At 36.8% G+C, this 22,202-nt stretch overlaps 2 protein-coding genes across 2 annotated transcripts in view; one reads left to right on the forward strand and one right to left on the reverse strand.

The window, feature by feature from the left end:
* The window catches only part of LOC120630460, a 43,087-nt gene that overhangs the window by 16,328 nt on the left and 4,557 nt on the right, over positions 1 to 22,202 (reverse strand). The gene's annotated exons all lie outside the window — the stretch shown is intronic.
* Positions 381 to 21,749, forward strand: LOC120630462 (longitudinals lacking protein, isoforms F/I/K/T-like). Its single transcript, XM_039899703.1, has 7 exons — positions 381 to 627; positions 1,138 to 1,344; positions 1,744 to 1,998; positions 10,234 to 10,477; positions 12,983 to 13,054; positions 16,965 to 17,499; positions 19,422 to 21,749. Exons 2-7 carry the CDS (start codon positions 1,171 to 1,173, stop codon positions 19,807 to 19,809), a joined length of 1,668 nt encoding a protein of 555 aa, XP_039755637.1. The 5' UTR covers positions 381 to 627; positions 1,138 to 1,170; the 3' UTR covers positions 19,810 to 21,749.

Genomic DNA, 22,202 nt, shown 5'->3' on the forward strand with positions numbered 1-22,202 from the left:
AACACAATATAAAATTAAAATTAACAAGTTTCATGATTTTTTTTATTTGATTTTACTTGTAAACAATAAAAATCATACTCGATGCTTGAAGTTGAAAAAAACTCTATTAGGTAGATACTCTAGTTAGTAAAGTATTTATGACATAAATCACGAGACGATTTCATAAAGTAGGTCAAGGCTGAACAGTGATAAAGAATAGAAAACAATACAATGCGATAGAGCCTCGATCTCTTTATATTTCTATTAATTTCAAAAGTACTTTAACATGTAAATAATATTGTGAAAATAATGATAATAATACTAAATATTGTTAAATGTAGACGAATAATAAGTAATTAAGCTTTTCTGCAATAATAGTAATGGCAACATTAATAGAGCTTATTTTGGGTCACTCGTTCACAATCGCTCGCTTCGTTTCCAACTTGTACTTCGTTTGGATTTATATAGAGGTGCCTTTCGCTTCGTAAACTTGCAACATAGCGTAGTTTAGTATTTTCATTGTAAAGAAAGCTGGCGGGTGTGCAAAGCTAATGTGTTGATCGTAATACAAGTGTGTTGAAGTTAATTAGAAACGAAATATCAGTTTAACTAACAAGTAGTGATAATATTGTGAAGGAAATAGTCAAGGTAAGTACTTTATGATATTGTTTTAGGCCCGACAAGTGGTTACCATAATGTTACGACTTTTCATCTTGAAAATTTCCACTTGTGAACTTTCGAAGTAAAGTTTCAAAAAGTTTTTATCGACTTTGAAACTTTTCGAAGCGTACGAGAAACCGTAACTTCGTCAGATTCGTAACACTTAACTGTGTCGAGACAACTTTGTTCAGAAAATAGTAAAACTTAGAATTTTCGTCGCCATTTTATTTTTTGTCGCGCTGGAAAAGCGGCCATTTTCTTTGTGCCGCGTCGCTTACGACGACTTGTATGTGGTCCATAAAGTTAATTTAGTTAAGTTGAGGCGTGATCTCATCGTGTGAAACAAATCGGTGAGATAATTTTCGCTGCGTTAGTGATAAATGCGCCGAAAGGAATGTTTCGAGTGGTCAGAGTGAAGTTTTCATGATGGCCTAATTACTGCGTGGTGTTTAGACGTAGATACCTTGGAAGTGTCAATTAGCGAGTCTATTGTGGCAGGACGAAGGGCGCGGCGCGTGGCTCGCAGGAACCATGGACGATGATCAGCAGTTCTGCCTGAGGTGGAACAACCACCAGTCAACGCTGGTCTCTGTGTTCGATACTCTGCTAGAGAAGGGAATTCATGTGGACTGCACTTTGGCTGCCGAAGGACAGACGCTCAAGGCACACAAAGTAGTTCTGTCTGCGTGCAGTCCTTATTTCGAGGTTGGTATCATTTTAACTCGCTAAGTAGGTCAATTGGTATCGTGTATAACTTGGTTGCAAGACAGCACAGTTTTGCTCTAATAAACATTCCAGTTGTTTCGTTCTAGCTTTCATGTGTTAGCAATTAGTTTAGATTAATGTATAGATGAGTTGGCAATTGAAAGTTGCTGCTACTACTTTTCCTAATACTCGTTTTGTGAACAATTATCAATTTCAACAGTTCATTAAAAAGACAATTCGACTGGAATGTTTATGATTTAATTAACTGTTGTTATATGTTGTCCAATTAAGAATAATAGCTTACATCAATGTTCTAGCTTAAACAAAATAATGCCATATTGATGAAATACTTTATCAAACGAGATTTGTATGAAAACAACAACAATGTGTTTGTTTCAGAATGTCTTATCCCAACAGTATGACAAACATCCAATTATAATTTTAAAAGATGTAAAATATGCAGAGCTAAGAGCCATGATGGATTATATGTACCGTGGAGAAGTTAACATATCACAGGACCAGTTAGCGGCTCTGCTTAAAGCGGCAGAGTCGCTGCAGATTAAAGGCCTGTCGGATAACAAGCCTTCCCGGCCACCGTCGCGCCCTGCCCAAGCCACTGCACACCCGCCGCGCGTCCCCTCGCCACCACCACAGGTACGTCTACCTAAAGTAGTACACACTAGAAAACCTGTGACAAGACCTTTTGAGTATTTAAAATGATGTTTGATGAAGAACTGATATTTTTGTACAAGGTCCTGCTATTTGTTGCCTGGCAATGATTTACGTGCAAAAAATTAAGCATAATTGTATGATATTATAGTCTATGGACATACAGAAAAGATTACAAACTTATCCATCTATAAATGTAGGGAAGTAGGAAAGTAAAAATACACTGCAAAAAATAGTTACTATGTTTTTATATGTGACATGATACCCCAAATTGGCAAATTTTCACAATAACTTTGAAGAAGATGTTTTTAACTTTATCCACACATGCCATGAAAACAGACATTTTAGTGCCAATTTGTGTGTAGGAATTTCCCCGTTGCATAAAGCTGTTTATAACTTAATTTTTGTCAGTCTTACATATTATGTATGTCCGAAGTATATAATATTGTGTTCCGTAATTGAGAGATTATTGTGCTAAGTACGAGTGTACTCACCTCAATTCTCTTGGTCAATTTTATACTACTGTCTTCTATACTGCAATAACAGCCAATTATTTGATAAACACATAATTATTATGTGAAATGTGTTTTGGTATATTATTTTAGACTTATTAGCATATTACTTGTTATTTAACTCAATTTCAAAGCTGCCCTAGTGAAGGGACTCCCACTCAGCATTGTGTATGGTGATTGGGAGTTTTTGTAAGCCTCCAAGTTAAGTTTGCCTCAGAGTAAGTCAAGGTGAAAACTTTAAAAGCATGATAACAATGTCATAGTAAATTAGGGTGAAGGTGATGATGGTTTACTATGTCAGTTCAGTTGTATGATTGAGTAAGACCTATGTTAAGTATATATTATATGTTACAAACATGCTTTAAATAATATACATAGAATAATTTAATTATACTTGTTTGCAGAAAAGGCTTAGATCTATAAAGTATGCTTAGCTGTACCTCAGTCTAACTACAATATACAATACACAATAACTTTTCAAATGAAACAAAATTGTCTGATATAATTGAATACTAACTAAAGCAAAGTTAAAGTATAATAGATCTGAAAATCAGTCTTGTAATATCAGAAAAAAGACACTTTGGTAATGAACACAATATTATTTTCTATTTCTACATATTATTGATCTTTATTTTTTGTTGGCCTGTTAGGCTATAAACTGAAATATTTCAGATAACAACTTCAATACAACTTTACAAATTACAATGAAGCTGTTTCTAAGGTTGCTTTTAAGATACTTTGCCATGGGACAAAATATTAATAGTTATTTTACCACAACTATATACCCTCATAATTACTCTTTGTCTTCAATTTTTATATTATCATATCAACCCATTACTGGCCCACGATAGGACTCTGGTCTCCTCCCAAAATGAGAACGGGTTAAGTCTGTAGTACACCACTGACAGTGCAGATTGAAATGATGGTGGACATTGGAACATAAAATTTGAACATTCAGAACACTTTTATTATTATTATTATTGTTATCTACTCCTTGTAGATTCAAGTCCTGTTATTTTTTTGCAGATTTGAATTGTACTCTCTAAAATACCATTTAGAGTTTCTTTGATAAAAACACACTGGTTAAATCTGTAAAGATATTTTTTTTGTGGTTTCCATAGTATTTTTCTTTATAAAATTCATTACTGAGATATTGGCAATACATACTAGGCTAATTTTTGCTTGGGAAATTATATTTGTTCTATGGACAGTCAGAAATTGTAAGCAGACAAATAAGTGGGCATCAGCAAGTATTTGAAACTACATTTAAGTGTTATTGTAACATGTGTTATTTTTCTCAGTCGATTCTTCCCCGCTTAGGTATATGGAACTTATTATAATCATGATTTCTTGGGCACCCAAGCTTTATTCAAAGACTATTTAAATTCATGATGTTGTCTAAAGCCACTATACTGCACAATACAATATACATACTTTACTGCAATTGCCACATAATGATATCACATTTCGCTCGCAAATAATCAATTATAATCCCCGGTTTATTATTACCTCTGAGTTGCCCAACAGCTGGACCGAGCCTAACGAAATTTATTCAAAGAAAAGAAATGACTACATTCTTTATATACTGTTCACTATTATTAGCTTGTAGTTTTTATTTTTTTTTGTTTTGTAAGGTTATTTTGACTTGAACAGGGTTACATAGTTGTTAGTATATAAAACTTTTTATTATTTACGCCACTTCGTCAGTATTTTCCTTGAGTGAATAAAAATATGCCTTGTTAATAATTTGGTTCGCTTAAGAAAATAAAGTTTATGCTAAGTAACTTGGGTGCATTAAAAATGATATATAAAATGGAGTATGCAGCATAGCATTTTACAGTAAACACAAAGAAGCCCTTAGCTGTAGCTGGAAATATTTTCAAATTCCTTTTACCTGTTTGTTTTAACACTCAAAAACAGGCATTTTATTTATAACATTGTTATAGCTGCAGATTTTAATACTCTTACTCCCGTCTACGTTTTGACTTTTCATAATAACTTCCAACTGCTATTCACACTTCACTCTAAAACTCAAGTTGACGTGTGTGTGTGTTTGTGTGTGTGTGTATGAGTGAATGAGTGCGTGTTTAGTATGAGAAAGTATGTTTTTGTGTATAAGTGCGTGTGTTTGTGCGTGTAAGAGTGTGCGTGGGTGTTTCGTATGAATCTATTTTTATTTTTTGTTTAAAAGTAAAGTCTGTCTAAGATATATCCAATATATAAAGATAATTTAGGACTGTTTAATCTTCGATCTTTTCGTTGCTCAAGGATTTAAGGATCAGATCGGAACCTCGAATTTTGGGGACCACCAGAATCTACATTTTAAGGTCACTTAAACTTAGATAGGTAGCTTATGCTCAGCATAACCTGAGCCAAGGCAAGTTTTTCGCTTAGTTTATGTTCGGTTTTAAAATCTCAGCATCATATTGTAAATTATAATTTCTTCAATCCTGATACATAATATAGGAGATGTTGACTTTAAGATGAATAATTGTACAACAATTTTGACAGCCGGTTGGCGCAATGGGCAGCGACTGGGCTTTCTGCGTCCAAGGCCGTGGGTTCGATTCCCACAACTGGAAAATATTTTGTGTGATGAACATGAATGTTTTTCAGTGTCTGGGTGTTTATCTGTATAAGTATTTATGTGTATAATATATTCATAAAAATATTCATCAACTATCTTAGTAACCATAACACAAGCTACGCTTACTTTGGGGCTAGATGGCGATGTGTGTACTGTTGTAGCATATTTATTATTTTTGTACAATTATAATTCATATTAACAATTATCTGCCTGTTGGTATAGTTAACTATGAGTAATAATTTTAATATAAAAACTTTCTATTTTAAGTATTTTTCATCACTAATTGCCTTATGCACTAATCCATATTTGTAATTACAATCTGTTTTAGTAAAAGTAGTAAAGTTGTCGATTGCCGTTCCGAATCAGACCTCAACTTTCAACAGTGCCTAAATTTATTAAAAAGCTCCTAGCTGACCTTGAAATGATTGTGACTATGCATAGGCATTTTTCCGAGCTGTATTGTACTGTAACTATTGATTACTTGTATTAGTAAAGAAGTACTCGCATGAATGCAACGTATTTGTATTCGATGACTAGCGAGTGCAACGCTGCAATCATATCTCATCAGTATTAGTAAAGAAGTACTCGCATGAATGCAACGTATTTGTATTCGATGACTAGCGAGTGCAACGCTGCAATCATATCTCATCAGGTGAGATTGCAGTCAGGCACTAACAAGGTGAAATAGGTCCGTTTAACTCTGACGTCCATAGTGTTTTGCTACTCGACATATATTAGATACGAATGCGTTCGCCCAAATCTTGAGAGCAAGGATACTGATTTTCCATACTGATATTAGGGTCTTTTCGCCTTTTCGCGTCCGACGCCCAATTCGCGTCCAAATGACGGTACACTGTTTTACAACAGTGAAAAATAACAATACCGACACACCAATCTAAACAAGAGCGCTTCTATTGATGTTCGGACCTATGACAGGTACTCACACACAAACAAAAGATCTGTGCGTGCAACCCAAATTTAATGAAAAATAAACTAATCTTGCGTGTGCAACCAACAAGTGCTGACGCGCGAATGTGTTGTAAAAAAAATAGTGAGCAGCTGTACTTTTCACGGTAAATATTTAAGGTGTTTATGTGAAATTTAGAATACTTTGTTATCCCTAGACCTTAATTGTGAACCACACTATAGGAATAACGATGTTTGTGCTTATATTTTTCTACTGACAGCTTTATATAAGGTGGACGCGAACTGGTACATAAAAATTATAAAAAAATCACTGCGTCCGCTGTGGACGCAGATTACTCTAACTATTTCTCAGTCAGATGTTTAATTAAATACGATAACATGGGAAAAACAATATAAACTTCCTATCGATTTTAACAACATTAACATGCATAATATGATGGCCGATTTGCGTCCATATTATTAGAAATATAAAAAAAGATAATGAATGTCAAAAATCAGACTTGGACGCACAGTTTTCCTACTTTAGAAACCCTATAACATTTTGCGTCCATCTTTTTATGACACGAAAATAATAGAGTAAAATTTATATAATTTTATTTAAATATACTCTTTATAACCCTACCTAACCTAAAAATATACAATTATTATACGAAAATTATTTTATGTATTTGCCAATATTTGAATTTTGTTCCATTTTTAGGGTTCCTTACCCAAAGGGTAAAAACAGGAACCTAGTACTAAGACTTCGCTGTTCGTCTGTCACTAGGCTGTAGCTCATTAATCGTGATAGTAGGACAGTTGAAATTTTCATGGATGATGTATTTCTATTGCCGCTATAACAATAAATATTAAAAAATAGAATAAAACACGGAACGCGCGAGTCCGATTCGCACTTGGCCAATTTTAAAGGCTTTGTACCGAAATGGTAAAATAGAATCCTATAAGGCCATCGACATGATATTCGAAATAATAGTGAATCTATTAATGGAGTTAGTTGGAGGAGATATCCTGAAGTGCAATTTATGTTTACTTTTATGATATCAGCAATTATTAAATAGAAAGAAAGAAAGAAAGAAAAAACATTTATTCATGTTAAGTGTTACAAACAGTACATCTTATAATAATAAAGTAACAACATAGTATACAACATACAATGTCTGTGTGTAACACCAGACAGAAAGGGTGTACAGCTCAGCATTTGCCATGCATTGTACCTGCATGGCAAAAATGAAATAAATAAATAAAGTGAAGTACAGGTTATTCCCATTAAAGTTGGTAATAAAAGTGATAAAAGCAGCAAAATTATAATTATACTAAAAAATAATCAAAAAAAAAAAACAGAAATACTGTTAATTACATAATGCAATTATATAATTAGTGTGTAAATGTTTTGATTAAAATCACAAGCTTCCCTTTTTATTTCCTATTTCCCTTCCTAATTATTTCTAAACAGGTGGACGCCAATTGGTCCACAGGCGGACGCAATCTGGATTTTGTGGACGCAAAATGGGAAAATCGCCTGTTTCAGCTATTTGTACCTGTGTAGAATAAAACATCAGATGCGTTGTCCAAAACTGTGCATTAAACTTGACAAGACTATATAGGGACTACATTACAACCATATTTGATTAAAAACTACCGCACGGACATTTATTTTTTCACGTTCAAACCTAACAACTCCACTAGGTGGACGCAAACAGGCGAAATGACCCTATTTCATTTTACTTTTACTTTTTTCCCTTGTGAAATATATATATTTAGACAATTCATACATAACCACCATCACAACCTCGTAAGATAACTGATGAATATTTTTATGCGTAACTAGCTTCTGCCCGCGACTGCGTCTGCGTGGACTTCAGAATAGGATCTAAAGCTTCGCTCTTTAACTGCTTGTTCTTTTCCACGTCAGGCTGCATGCATGCCTAATTTCATCCAAATCCGTCCTGCCAAACATACACACTTTCACATTTATAATATTCGTAGAAAATACAGAAATAGTTATAATATACAGATCAACATCGCATCGATTGGATGTCATAATATAAAATTTTACTGATTGCGACACGTAGATATGGAGAAGCCAGAGGGTTATTTGGAGTATATAGTAGTATTATGATATACCTTTGCCCACTGAGTGTCTCTTAGCTGGAAAGCTTAGAGACACTCAGTGGTTCAGTCATCTATATATATAAAAAGAAAGTGTGTGGGTATGTTCCGTATTGGCTCCGAAACGGCTGGACCGATTTAAATGAAACTTTCAGGGAATCTCCGGATTGACATGGCGAGTAATCCTGTAAAGTTTGGTGACTATCGGAGCACTCCTATTTTTGAACTGTCAAATACAGCTTTTATTTACTATAATGATATTCTATTGTTGGGTGTATATGGGTGTAGATAATGATATTCACCCAATCGAGAAGAGAATGAATACGGAGAGAAATAAATGATTCAATATATTATGGGACTAGTTTATTGTTTAAATAAAATAAAGCAAAATCTAGCCCGGCGAAGCGGGCTGGGTACGCTAGTATGTCATAAGAATATGACGCCCACATCGCAGCCGTGTTTCAGAGCTATAGGAACTGGTAACATTAACAATTTGAAGAGTCTTTAGCTACTGAGAAATTTTAATAATACGCTAACGATGCAAGTAAGGTATTACAATTCCGAGTAAGTTATTGTAATAATTCTTGGTGGAATCTGCCTTCCGAACCGGTGGTTTCTTAAATATTGATTTGTAGTTTAGAATTATTAAGCACTAGCTGTTGCCCGCGACTTCGTCTGCGTTTGTTTTTTTTATGTGACATTAAATTTAAAAAAAATTTAAGTATTCAGTATCGATGAGCCTAAAATAAGGGGATTGCTGCTGTCAGCTGAGGAGTTCTGTCCTCTATCTCCAACCACAGTTTGAGCAAAATTAAACACATAATATACCTCTATAGTATTATCCGTGCGAATTAACATGGCACCTGGCTCGAATGAATGACGTTTAAAGTACTGAATGCAAAAAAAAAAATCTATATTTTATTTTAGTATTATTTTGATGGACGGATGTTTGTTACTCAATCACACCACAAAACGGCCGAACGGATGTGTATGAACTTAGGAACAAAGATAGAGAAATAAAACAAAAAAGGAATGTAATACATGTTCCTTTATTAACTATTAATATAATTAATTGTCACCGTTGCCACCTAACTCTTCTACGCCAGACATAATAGAGTTGTCACTTTCGTCTTCCTCGCTTTCACTGCCAGAGCTTTCTTCATCTCCAAGTGATATAATTAATTCTCTTTCATTGATTTCTTGGAGTCTATCTTTAACCCAATATTCTTCCTCCAGTCTCCGAACATGGTTCACCTCTTTTTTCCAGTCTGCAGCAGTATTGATAGAATTGCTTCTCTTGTCAATTCTTCTATTTGTCTTTCTGACTGATCGATGTTTTTGTCTGCCACCCTTTGTTTCACCAAATTCCAGATGTATTCAATCGGATTTAAATCACAGTGGTAGGGTGGCAACAATAACAATTAACAACAAACAAATTACTCCGAAATTCAAATGAAGGGATATGCGCAACGGTAACAGTAATGCTGACGCTACTGGTCTCGCACGGCGGCGGCACGGCGAGAGCGGGGCATCGCGCGGGGAAGTGGGAGGAGGGTTGTTTTCGAGCCAGGTGCCATGTTAATGCGCACGGGTAGTACAAAAATAATTATATAATTCGGTTAAGATTTGTCGGAGTTATAGTGTAAAATCGTCAAACACTCATCCCCTCTCCCAAAGGAACCGAGCTTAATGTCGGGATAAAAAAGTATCCTATATTATTTCTAACACTTCCAAGAATATGTGTACAAAGTTTCATGAGGATCGGTTAAGTAGTTTTTGCGTGAAAGCGTAACAAACAAACTTACATTGACATTTATAATATTAGTAGGGATTAATTAAAAAGTGGAAAACCATCACCTATAAACAGAGCAATACTTGAGAGGATGCCCTCTGTGCAGTAAAAACGTCCTATAAAGTGCCGTCCTGTGTCCATCAACCTTACGTTAAGCCTCATATGCCTGTAATCACACCGGAAACCACGCCTTGAACACAGCAATGCTACTTAGATGCAGAAATAAGTAGTACTTCTCCGGACAGCTCAAAAAGCTCAACTATTACTAATAAAACAAAATTCTTTCTTCTCAGGTCAGAGATGGTAGCATTGACAGCCGCGAAGGCTCTATGAGTCCGACGCGGCGTCGAAAGAAAGCGCGCCGCGCTTCCACCGAAGTCCCCCCTGTATTACCCGCACCCGCCACAGACGCTACACAAGGCAACGGAGAGGAACTGCCCATGAAAGAAGAGGTATCGAGAGATGGGGTGGAGGATCTGACCCTGGATGAAGAAGCTGAGGAACAACCTTCGGTTACGCACAATGACGTCGTACGCAGTAAGTACTGGTTTGATGCTTACTTACGTGGCGAGGCTACTTAGTTTGCATTGCGAGTTGGTGAAATTCCATCTGACTTTGTTGTGGGCTTCTTCATAGACTAGCACCTGTAGGATCGGCAGGAGATATGCTCGTCCCGGGGAAAGGAAAAATTGTATCTTCTCCTGCAGCTTTATCAACTCTCCAAGCATTTAGTCGCACGGGTGGAAATAATATCCAAGTAATATAAGTCAGTCGAAGCGGTGATATCCCAGTAGTTAAAACTTCGGCTTCACTTTCGAGCGCCAAGATCGAAAAGTTATGTGTTTTTTTTAAGTAATTAAAATATCTTTCGCTTTAACGGTGCAGGGAAATATCTCGAGGAAACCTGCATGCCTGAGAGTACTCCAATGTTCTTAAAAACGTGTGAAGTCGACCAATCCGTACTGGGCCAGCGGGCAGTGGACTACACCCTAAAACCTCACTGTGATCGTAAAAACAAAATCCCTACACCCCGGTGTTTACTAAAAAACCGGGTTAAAAAAAAAAATTTGTTAGTTGCATAAAGATAATGTTTATAATTATAAAAATAACTTTAATTTTGGTTAAGTTAAGTGTACTAAAAAGTTAAATTGTTTATTTTTTCCAAATCACTAGTCAAAGCTTTATTAAATGAACAATTTAAGACAATGTGAATTTGCCTAAAATAATCTATGATTACTTGTATACATTTTGGCAATCTTCACAATCGCCCTCAAGGGTTTCCGACCCCCCAATTTAGTAACTTATCTGACAGTTGCGAACCGATGGCGACCTAAAATCTCCGTTCAAAATATGCGATGAGTATAAAGCAGCTGTCAAATTATTCGTTTTGTTTGAAGACCTTCAGTTGGAAAAGTTACTAAAACGGGGCAGCTGATTCTAATTTATGTTCTAATTACACATTCTTAACCACAATAATAATTTACAGCTCTTGTATGAAGATAATAATAAATAAATATACTACGACAATAAACACATCGCCATCTCTAGCCCCAAAGTAAGCGTAGCCTGTGTTATAGGTACTAAGATGACTGTTGAATATTTTATGAAAAATATACATATATACTTATAAAACACAAATTAACATACTGAAAACATTCATTTTCATCACACAAACAATTTTTAGTTGTTAGAATCGAACCCAAAGCCTTGACTCATAAAGCAGGGTCGCTGTCCACAGCTCCAATCGGCCGTCAAACGCCTTTACATGATGTTTACCAACTGTCAAAATTGATGTCACAAAATGCATACATGCCAGAGAGTTGGGCCCAGGGCACGATTGAAATCCTCATAGCTTCAGTTTTCATTTAACAAATTGGTATAATTACCACCATCACTTAACAACAATGGAAATATGTATGTACAAAAGTGTCTGAAATAGATCTATCTAATGAAATAAAGATTGGTTTACTTAAGCTGATCGCGCATTACGACGGGCCTCTTGCAATCAATGTATCAATCCGCAATGTACGTTCAGTATGAAAACACAAAAATGTGCAATCGTTTTAAAACAGCGCAGTTCCAGGAATGTATCTATGTATACTTAGGATGTATATATATGAGAACATGAGTGGGAGTAGACGTATTATTTTTTCTCTTACAACGGTTATGCAGATAAAGTGTCCACTAATTTCCATTTTAAAGAATATTTTAAAGATGCGGAAAAAAATAATATTTGGATTTGGATTTACAATATTAAATAATAAATAAAATTTTGAATAATATTTTGTAAGAAAGATTATATTCAGCATATAGAGGGCAAGGGCTCGAGTTCTCAAGAAGTCTGCGTTTATCACGGTTTTTTTTTTTTTCAAACACTTTCGCATTTATAACATCGAGTACGGATCTCAAATTTTATTTAGTGTTAACATTTTGAATATTGCCTAGAAATACGATAGATGAAAGGAGGCGTCGTTGAAAGAAGATAAAAAGTCGCCTTGTACGAGCATTATTCGCCACATCCGGGATACTGCATTGTTGGCAGTGTGTACCGCAGCTCAGCAATCATACAGTAGAGAAACATACTTGGAGTCTAGAATCTAGATTACGGGGCAATATAGAAGTAATTGTCAGTTCTGGGTCCAATACTTAGTTACGTCGCAGCAATTATTGTTAGCCCCTTTCGCAATAAAAGTATCACCATTGATACCATTTCAATACTTTAAAAGCAAAAGCTTGATGAATACGATAGACTTTGATTTTAATCGCGTATCGACATACAACATATAATATACCGTGGGCGCCACTAATTCCTTGCTACACTCAGGATTCTAGTTGCACACCCTCGCTACGCTCAGGAGTTACTATAAAATCTTCCGTTACGCTTGGGAATTATCCCAGTGCCCTAAACATGAGACATTGCATTACACCCGCATATACAACAATCTACTATAGTCCATACCAAAGATACTCAACTTTACTGTTTATAAAAAAGTTGAAATTAATATTAAGTGAAGTAGTCTATATAAATCTCCTTCATTCCAGATTTCCAATGGCACATGGAAAGATCTCAGGATGAAATAATGAATTCAAATGACAGTGTTCGAGAGTCTCAAGGTAAGCTTGAGTATATTATAGACAAGCTGTTACAGGCAGGGATATTTACAGACGTGCCTGAAACAGTGATATATTATACTTATAAACATCTTGTATTGACTTTAATTATGTTAATTTTATTATTTTAAAATGTGATAATGATTTTATTTTTAATCCTATTATCTGTACAATACAAGGTGTTGAGTGGGACTGAGAAGGATGTTTCTGGGACAATGAATTTTTATAATTAATTTTTATGGACTTGTTATTATGGTTGCTTTTTTTTATAATAAAAATAAAAAAGTTGATTGCTCCAGACATAAAGGAACGGATGAAATGCGCAATGTCTTCCCATAATTTGAAAACAGACAAAACAGTCATTGCTTTAAAATAATCTGTATTTTTATCTTGTTATATATGAATATTATATACCACAACAGCGGATACGAGAGTGCTAGTGTTTTCACATGTGAAACTTCAACTATTAATAAGTACTATCTATAATAATATTATAAACTACTAATCCTACTGCAATTTTATATTTCTCTATATTATATAAATTTTAGGATATTTCAGAACGACAGGTAAAGGTAACGGTAAAAAGGTATTGAAGGTTATTTTATAAAAAGAATGTAGCCTTTTTTCAAAGGTGAGGTAACAATTTTGTAAAGTAAGTATAATTTTTTCTTATTTGTATTTTAAATCATAAAACCAGTAGATTGAATGTGTATTTTGCTTTCTTTGTGATATGGGTTCCCTTCAGTGAATCATTGCATGCTTCTGTAGCGTTACCATTTATAGATATCACTAGTTTGTTTGTAGTATCGTTTACGAGTGCTAACTTTATTAACTTTTAACAATGTAATCTTATGGAGTGGATCATTAATAGCATAGGTAAGTATTGTCAATATTTTTTATGCATATGTATTAGAATGTAGTATTTTTTTCTTAATTCATTGTTCTGCACTACACGCAACCTAATTCAAAACGAATCTTAAGCCAGAATATAAAACTATTATTGTTAGTGCTATTTTATTATCGTCGCTACGGAGCGTAAAGAGTACAGTGTTCTAAGCCAATTGTGTGTCATCGAATAAATTTGTTTTTAGAAGATTTTCGGAGTGAACTGCACTGGCCCTGAACAAACTTAAGGTAAACCAAAGTTTTAATTTCATTAATTGTTGTCGTAGTTTGTTGGTTATGTGGCTTATTTATTTATTATTTATTTCTCTTTATTTTGCATTCACATGTGATTTCACTGCAGATGTCTTAGCAATTCATGTTTTAAAATTAAGTTTTTTTATTTTTTTTGTTCAGTAAGCATGTTCACTAGGCCTACTTTATTATCGATGGATCATTGTTATTATATTCATTCAGGGCATAACGACGTTCCCACTGGATGCGCATTTCATTTGACGACGGACTTTAGAAAAATAATATATATCAGCGATACACATAAAAGCAAATAGGATGTTCCTAACCACTCGATCCACTATCCTCGTATCATGGTTTCCTCTTCCCACTTTTTTCCGCATGATAAAAAAAACGCTGGAAATTAACAAGCTTTATGCAAACCTTAAAGAAATTTTTAATATAACGCTCATGCAACTTTTAACTTCTTACTGTGCAACTAATGTCTCTATGCTTGTTTACCATCTGGCTTTTCATAATTTTCACCTTCCAGAACCATCCAAAGATCTAACTAGCGTCCTGAATTACACTAAAACCTCCTTTCGATTAACGCGCCGCTACCTAAAGACCCACAATGTTAACGTAGAGAGTCAATGTGAGAACAAGGTCGCCGCGGACGAGTACATAAACACTTGTGATGATGATGATGTTAAACCTAAAATAAAGACCGAGATTGACAAAGCAACAAAAAGAAGGAGGGGCAGAAGGCCGCACCAAAAGACAAGTCAACTGAACAGACACAGGAAAATTAAAAGAACCTGTGACTCTAGCGACAACAGTGATAAAGAGAAATCAGGGAAATATCTTTGCTCGATATGTAATAAGAAGAAATATAAGTATAGAAGGAATAAACTGAGACATGAGAAATACGAGTGCAACACTGGGCCGCAATTCACTTGCGGGGAATGTGGAAAGAGATACTCCCAGAAAAAGACTTTGACCATGCATGTCGCTCAGAAACATTTAAAACACGAGAAACTTGAACTGAACGCATAGACATTTATTTTGTTTCTTTTTACTTTGTTTATTTTATTTTTATTTTGTTATTTGAAACATGAATTGTTAGGAACATCATTTTTGACTTTCATGTTCAGTGCTTACTCATGATAATTGTTGATTTTACTTCGTTAGTTACTTTTTTTTGTTTTTAAATATTATATAGATATAAAAATCAGGTTAAAACTGCCCTAGTCTAGTTGTTTTGTTAATCTCTTACATAAGTGCCATTTAAACACAGTAAATGAATGGTTGTGATAAATGATCTTACCTTGTTGATTAGTTTTGTTTTTGATTATTCATATATTAAGTGCCATTAATTAGCAATTAATTTTTCGGCAGTGTTGATTATTTTTGTTTTTTTTTTCATAGTCTATATGAGAACTATCATATTGTTGACTACATTATTGATCTCTTACATAAATGCCATTTAATCATATTTAATTTATGGCTTTTTGATTACTTTTGGTTGGCATAATATCATGTTATAGCTACTATATAGTTGAAAACTGTCATTATTTTATTTTTTAGTTATCGTTCAAGTTTAGAAGCACTGTTATTTTTTTGTTATTTTATATTTTATTTTTTGGTCGAATATACTCATTTTGCCATTCATTGTTTTCTTTCCACCGGCTTATTTTTTTTAATTTCAACCGAGCGCATCGGCTTCACGGTAATCTCATCGCACTCTAGATTACGAACTACCCACTCCCGTGATAAAACGGACTGTATTTATTTTTTAATTTCAGGTCGAAAAACGACGCCGAGGCACAGTATCATGACGCGTAGTAAAAAGGTGAGCGAGGAGTCGTTCGCGACGACCCTGGCGATACTGAAGAACGTGCGCACATCCAGCGCCAACAGCGCCAACAGTGCGTCCAGCGCCGCCAGCGCCGACAGTGCGCTCGGCGCGGGCGCGGCCGGCGGGCCCGGCGCGGGCGCGGCGGCGGCCGAGGACGCCAAGGAGAACAAGCAGCAGGAGCCCGCCGCGGCCGCGCCCGCGCCGCCCGACGCGCGCCGCTCGCCCAAGGCGGAGGCGCGCTACCACATCTTCCCGCGCGGGCCGGCCTCGCTGCCGTGCGCGCAGTACAAGACGGACAAGGGCTACCGCTGCCCCAACTGCCAGCGCTGCTACAACGCGCGCAAGAACCTCGTGCGCCACGTGACGCTCGAGTGCGGGCGCGAGCCGCAGTACAAGTGCCCGCACTGCTCCTACAGCAAGCACCGCCGCAACGAGCTCAAGAAGCACATCGAGAAGAAGCACCCCGACCAGGCGCCGCCGCCCGCCTCGCCGCAGCCCGCGCCGCTCGCGCTCAAGTAGCGCCGCCGCGCCACGCCACAGTGCCTTAGCGCCCGCGCGACGCCTTTTAGATGGTATTCAAATTATAGAAGTTTTATATGAGCCTCGTATACTTATTTTATGTACGGATCGATATTCGATATATTTTTAATATTAAACGTTGTAACTGCGACATCGGCGTTTGATTTCGCCCCGCCCCCCACCCCTGTCTCTTTATGGGAAGATGAGTCGACAGACCCGAGACGTTCGGTTTGTGCATGTCTGCATGAATTAGAGAAGCTTCGCCTTTTATTGATTTTCTAACCGAGATTATTTTATTTTTTTATTATTATAACGCATTTCTTTGGTTCCTTAATTTTATTTAGCCTCTGGTAGTATTAACAAGTACCTCGGTACGTAGCCGCGCTTTCACTATTCGCAATACCGTTCTGCCGTGTCTTTCAGAGGCGCACAAGGACGCGCAGCTGCCGTCGGCGCTGCTGTCGCTGCTGGCGGCGCAACGGCAGGCGCTGCCCGGCGCGCTGCCCGCCGCGCTGCCCGGCGCGCTGGCGCTGCCCGGCCTCAAGGCGCACCTGCTGCAGCTGCCCTTCTTGCACACGGCGCAGAGCCGCAAGGCCGACGAGCCCGACTCGGACGCCGACTACGACGACACGGACGACATCGTGCTGCCCGACGAGAGCGACGCGTACTACGACGCGTTCGCGGCCGGCGCCGACTACGAGTCCAAGCACGACCTCAAGCTGGGCAAGCGCGACGGCAGCGGCTCGGACGACGCCAGCCGCCAGTTCGAGTGCCGCCACTGCGGCAAGCGCTACCGCTGGAAGTCCACGCTGCGGCGCCACGAGAACGTGGAGTGCGGCGGCAAGGCGCCGGCGCACCAGTGCCCCTACTGCGCCTATCGGGCCAAACAGCGCGGCAACCTGGGCGTGCACATCCGCAAGCACCACAACACCGAGTGGTACATCTACGCCAACAACAAAGTGAGGCGGAACAAGAAGACGAGCATATAGCCCGCACCGAGGGAACCATTAGACCAAAGTAGATACCCAACCAAATCGGTACTGCAATAATATTATTTATATTTACATTTTATTTTTGTTAAAGACGTTTTAATATACACTAAAGATAATAGATTTAATGTGCACATTCCCTAACGGCATTAGATTTAATTTGTTGATTTTTGTTTTAGAGTTTATTATCTTAGTTAAGACTGACCCTCTAAGTATTTCGTTCAGAAGAACATTTTTAATGGTATTTATTTTTTGACGATCACGTCCCCCTCTAAACGAAAGAATAAATCCAATGATCATAATCTTATTGTATTTTAAATCATGTTTATTACGATACCATTAACTCTTCTCGAATTGTTATAGTTTTAGTACCCTAACATTCCTCACATGGAATATGTGATTCCAAAATAAAATTCACTAGTGCAATGATATTATTTAGATGATATTTTTTCCGTTGCTGATAATGTATTTATTGATACAGTAGTTTAATTTTCATCACGGGTAAAATTTTAACATTCTCTACCTTAAAGTCTATAATTTGTTTTTGCTTTTTCTTTGTTATACTTTAAATTATTTTACCAATGTGTCAGGGATCATTTAGTTGTCTTCCCATTAGCAGACAATCCAAAGTTTTATATTTAATAGTTGTATTATTATTTATTAGGTTTAATTTTTGCGGACTCAAAAGTCCTTAGCTTGTATTATGAGCCTCGGACTGAGGTGGGGGAATGTGTTACACAAACCCCAAAGATTTGAGGCGTTAGAAATTAGGTAAGTAAAAGCTCATCGATTATGTGCCTACAATGTTACCTGTAGATAATATTAAAATATTTATTATGGTTAAATATTTCGGTTTACTGGGATAAAAGTGTGTTCAAAATTTAAAAAAAAATATATGATATTACCTGATATTTATTCGCAATATTCAATTTTCGTTTAGCATATTGACTGTTGATATTTTTTGTTGTTAACTTAGGATAACAAAGCTATTTGACCAAAGTCAGTATTAGTCTATTAACGTTGTTGTAACTTATAACAAGTTCTAACATGTTATTTGTTATGAAATCAAGTTGTTGCTATGCATAGAGTAATGATTCCTTCGAATGCAATGTTTCCATCATATCATGCTAGTTAAAGGTTTAGGTACTAATGTGTCGATTAGAATAAAATTTGGATGTTGAAGTCCACATTGTTTGTTAATGTTATTGGAATTTAGTTAGAGTGATTTTTATATGAATATATTGGGGTTTACTTGGTAGAAAAGTTTAATAAAATATAAATATAGTATACCACGTTAGACGTTTTTTTTTTTATTTCTCAACATTCCTCACCATTTTCCTTTTCATTTTTTATTGGTTGTCACTCGGTAGTAGGTAAGTTTGCTTCTCAATTTATTTATTTTTTTGTGTTTTTATGCAAGTGCATGTATGCATGCCATTTCACCGCTTACTTTTTCGATTTGTGGAATGTTAATTGTTTTCTTTTTCTTTTCGTTCATACTAATATAATTAATAATTTCAGGTAGACGAGAAAGCCCATGGGTCGGGAGACAACATTTAATTAACAAAAGTTTTTAAAGTAGCACAAGTGACTAAACCCATATCACGAGAGTTAAACCGTGAAACATTCTCCTCGGTGCACGACTCGCTCGACGAGTGAGCACTAACAGAGGGTGTATCGAAAGAAACCTTGCCTAAAAACGTTCGATTCATTGCAAATAAACGTTATGTTTTTTCCTTATTTTTGTTTCTTTTTTACTTTCCTTTTGCAAAGCTTCTCATCACAGCACTCGGTGGACGCTCACAGTAGTTTATCTTCCGTGTATGTACATATGTATGTATGTGTATCAGTATCTATGTATGGAGTATGTAACACGTGCGCTTGTGTCTGTCGATAACCCGGCGGCGGTGCGGCGGCCAGTGACGGTGTGGGGTGTTGCAGGCGGCGAGGAGGCGTTCCCGCGGCTGGGCGGCCTGAGCTGGGAGCAGTGGTCGGCGCGCCTGGCGCTGCCGCTGGCCGGCCTGCGCGCGCCCGCGCCCGCGCCCGGCGAGCCCAGCTTCACGTGCCCCGACTGCGGCCGCGTGTACAAGCTCAAGTCGTCGCTGCGCAACCACCAGAAGTGGGAGTGCGGCAAGGAGCCGCAGTTCCAGTGCCCCTACTGCGTGTACCGCGCCAAGCAGAAGATGCACATCGCGCGCCACATGGAGCGCATGCACCGCGAGGTGCATCTGAAGCCCGAGCAGTACCTCAAGCCGGACAACGTGGACGCGTGCACCTAACACTCGTCGATGTCGATTGATCGCGTTAGGCTCCCGCAGCTAGGTTTCGTGCGGGGGAGTAAGTTTTTTGATATATTCTTTACAAATTTTAACTTGTTCAATTTCCTCGATTATATTGCCGATTGTGATAGATGTGATGAAATCTCTCTTGTGATAGTGGCGAGCCGGCCACGTTCGTTGAAGCCCTCTCGCCGAGGCCCGCGCCTGCCCTCGTTACCTGCCCCGTCGCCGCGGACGGAGCGCTATAGATACCGTTGAATTTAATCTCGAACGAATTTTCACTTAGTATTCACACTGGTTGCAGTTATTTGCGGCGGTGTAAGCGACTGTTGCATTTATCGAATATGTTAAGGGAAGTGATTGTATAGTTACGCTTTTATATATTTTTATGTACAGCATTTATCGTGTAAATTATATCATTCCTGATATAGACGTTTAGGCGTGTAGCTTCGCTAGATCGTTATTTAGAAAAGCTTAATTCCTTGTTACCAGTTACAGTTACTACGGACATTTCGGTTATAAAAAGCTGAATGACTATCTATACTCATCGGTGAATTTAGTGTTTAAAATTGTTTAAACGAGATTAGTGTCCCGCACGTCGCGGGTCCTTATTATAGTGAGAATGGAAAGAGTTAGAATGAGTAATTGCGTTCTTTTGTTCTATTAAGTAGTTATTAAAAAAAAAAATGAAGCTATTTGTCGCTTAGTATGCAAGTTCTAGGTCTTTGCCATAATGCATGTTCCATTATATTTGTAATACTCATTGTAAGTTAATTTTTTTACTTTTCAATTATTTTTAGATCTCTTTTTACATATAATGCATTTATTTTACATTAATCTAGAACGTAAACATCTATCCTATAATCGGAGGAGATCCAATATCGTTAAGTGGTATTAATTTTAAGTTCCTGGGATCTAATGTGTGTAGACACGTTGTTTGATGTTATATTTGGGGCCAATTGTTTTAGGGTAGGTCTGACCAGTGGAAATAAGTGCCTTATTTAGAGTCGTTTGTTAAATCGTAATTTACAGTTTTTATAGACTGCCATGGAGGGAATAGTTGTGCTCACGAGTGTGAGCCGCACAAATTGTGTCAATTTTTGGACGAGATCAAAATCTTCCACTTAGTTTGTAAGTACTTTTTATACATTACCATTTAGACATTGTAAGTGCGATATCGAGGTGAGTAAAATTGTTCTCGTCGCTTTATATTAAACCTCGTGCTTTACGCCCGAGAGCTCTCGTCATCGACGTCGGAATGATTTTGCTCCCGCGATACCTAGATAAGTATATTATCTGCAGGAGTTACCATCATACAATCAAAACGTAGAGCTCGCTAAGTACAACCAATACAAGTCATTTCAGTGTAACGTTTAAGTGCCTTTAGAACATTAGTCATTAGGATTTAAAATATATTTTCAATAGAAATTATAAAACAATCATGCCAATTATTGTAAACGAATCTTGAAATTAAATAGATACTTGAACTTTTCTGTTGAGGGCACTGTGAATTGCATATGCAATCATTTTCACAATGCTCCCTACTTTAAGTTTGACTTGTCAATTAATAACGTAATATAGCTTTTCATTGCGAAAGTCTAGGTTGTGATTTTTGACAATATCAACAGAGCCTTCGAACACAAATTATTCTAGCCGAGTACAACAAAGCTGTGATAGGAATATTCTCAAACTATTATGAAAATTTTATATCTGATTTAAAATTCATGTTAGGGTCATTTCACACTGCATAAGTACATGACAATAAACGTCTCTAGATCCAAGTGATTGCATACCTAGTTGCTAAATGTATAGTAACCATTACTAAAGTATTTTACGTACTGTAGCATGTAATATGACAATAAGAAGTTACAGTGATTTAAATGCATTTGATTGTATTTTATAACCATTTTGTATTTTAAATAAAGTTGCTATTCTTGATATTCCATAGTTTTAATTTGAATTATTCTTTTACCTGTTGTTATTTAAGTTTTAAAGATAAGTATTAACATATGACGGTTAAGTTAAGGGTGAATGTTTTCTGAAAATAGTTTTTCACTGCATGTTTTAACTAATTACTAATAAATACAACTTATCTTCCTTATTCAACTAAATTGGAGTATTTGGGTTCTTCCAATTTGGGTGGACTTTAAATTTGTAAAACTTAGTCTTAAAATGATCGCATGCTATTTCAAACGGGTTATAAATGAAGGTAGTTTAGCGAAGTTTAATACCAAAGGACAAAATACAAATTAATGGGAGACATGGTGCATTATCCTATGCTTTTCACGGCAGCACTTTATTCCTTGAGGTGGCCTGGCTTATGTTTTATTACGGTGGCAGCTTGATTTTTATATTATTTGCACGTATTTATTTTGGTTTGCGTTTAATTTCAG

This window comes from Pararge aegeria, chromosome 16, assembly GCF_905163445.1.
Source record: "Pararge aegeria chromosome 16, ilParAegt1.1, whole genome shotgun sequence".
Lineage (NCBI taxonomy): Eukaryota > Metazoa > Arthropoda > Insecta > Lepidoptera > Nymphalidae > Pararge > Pararge aegeria.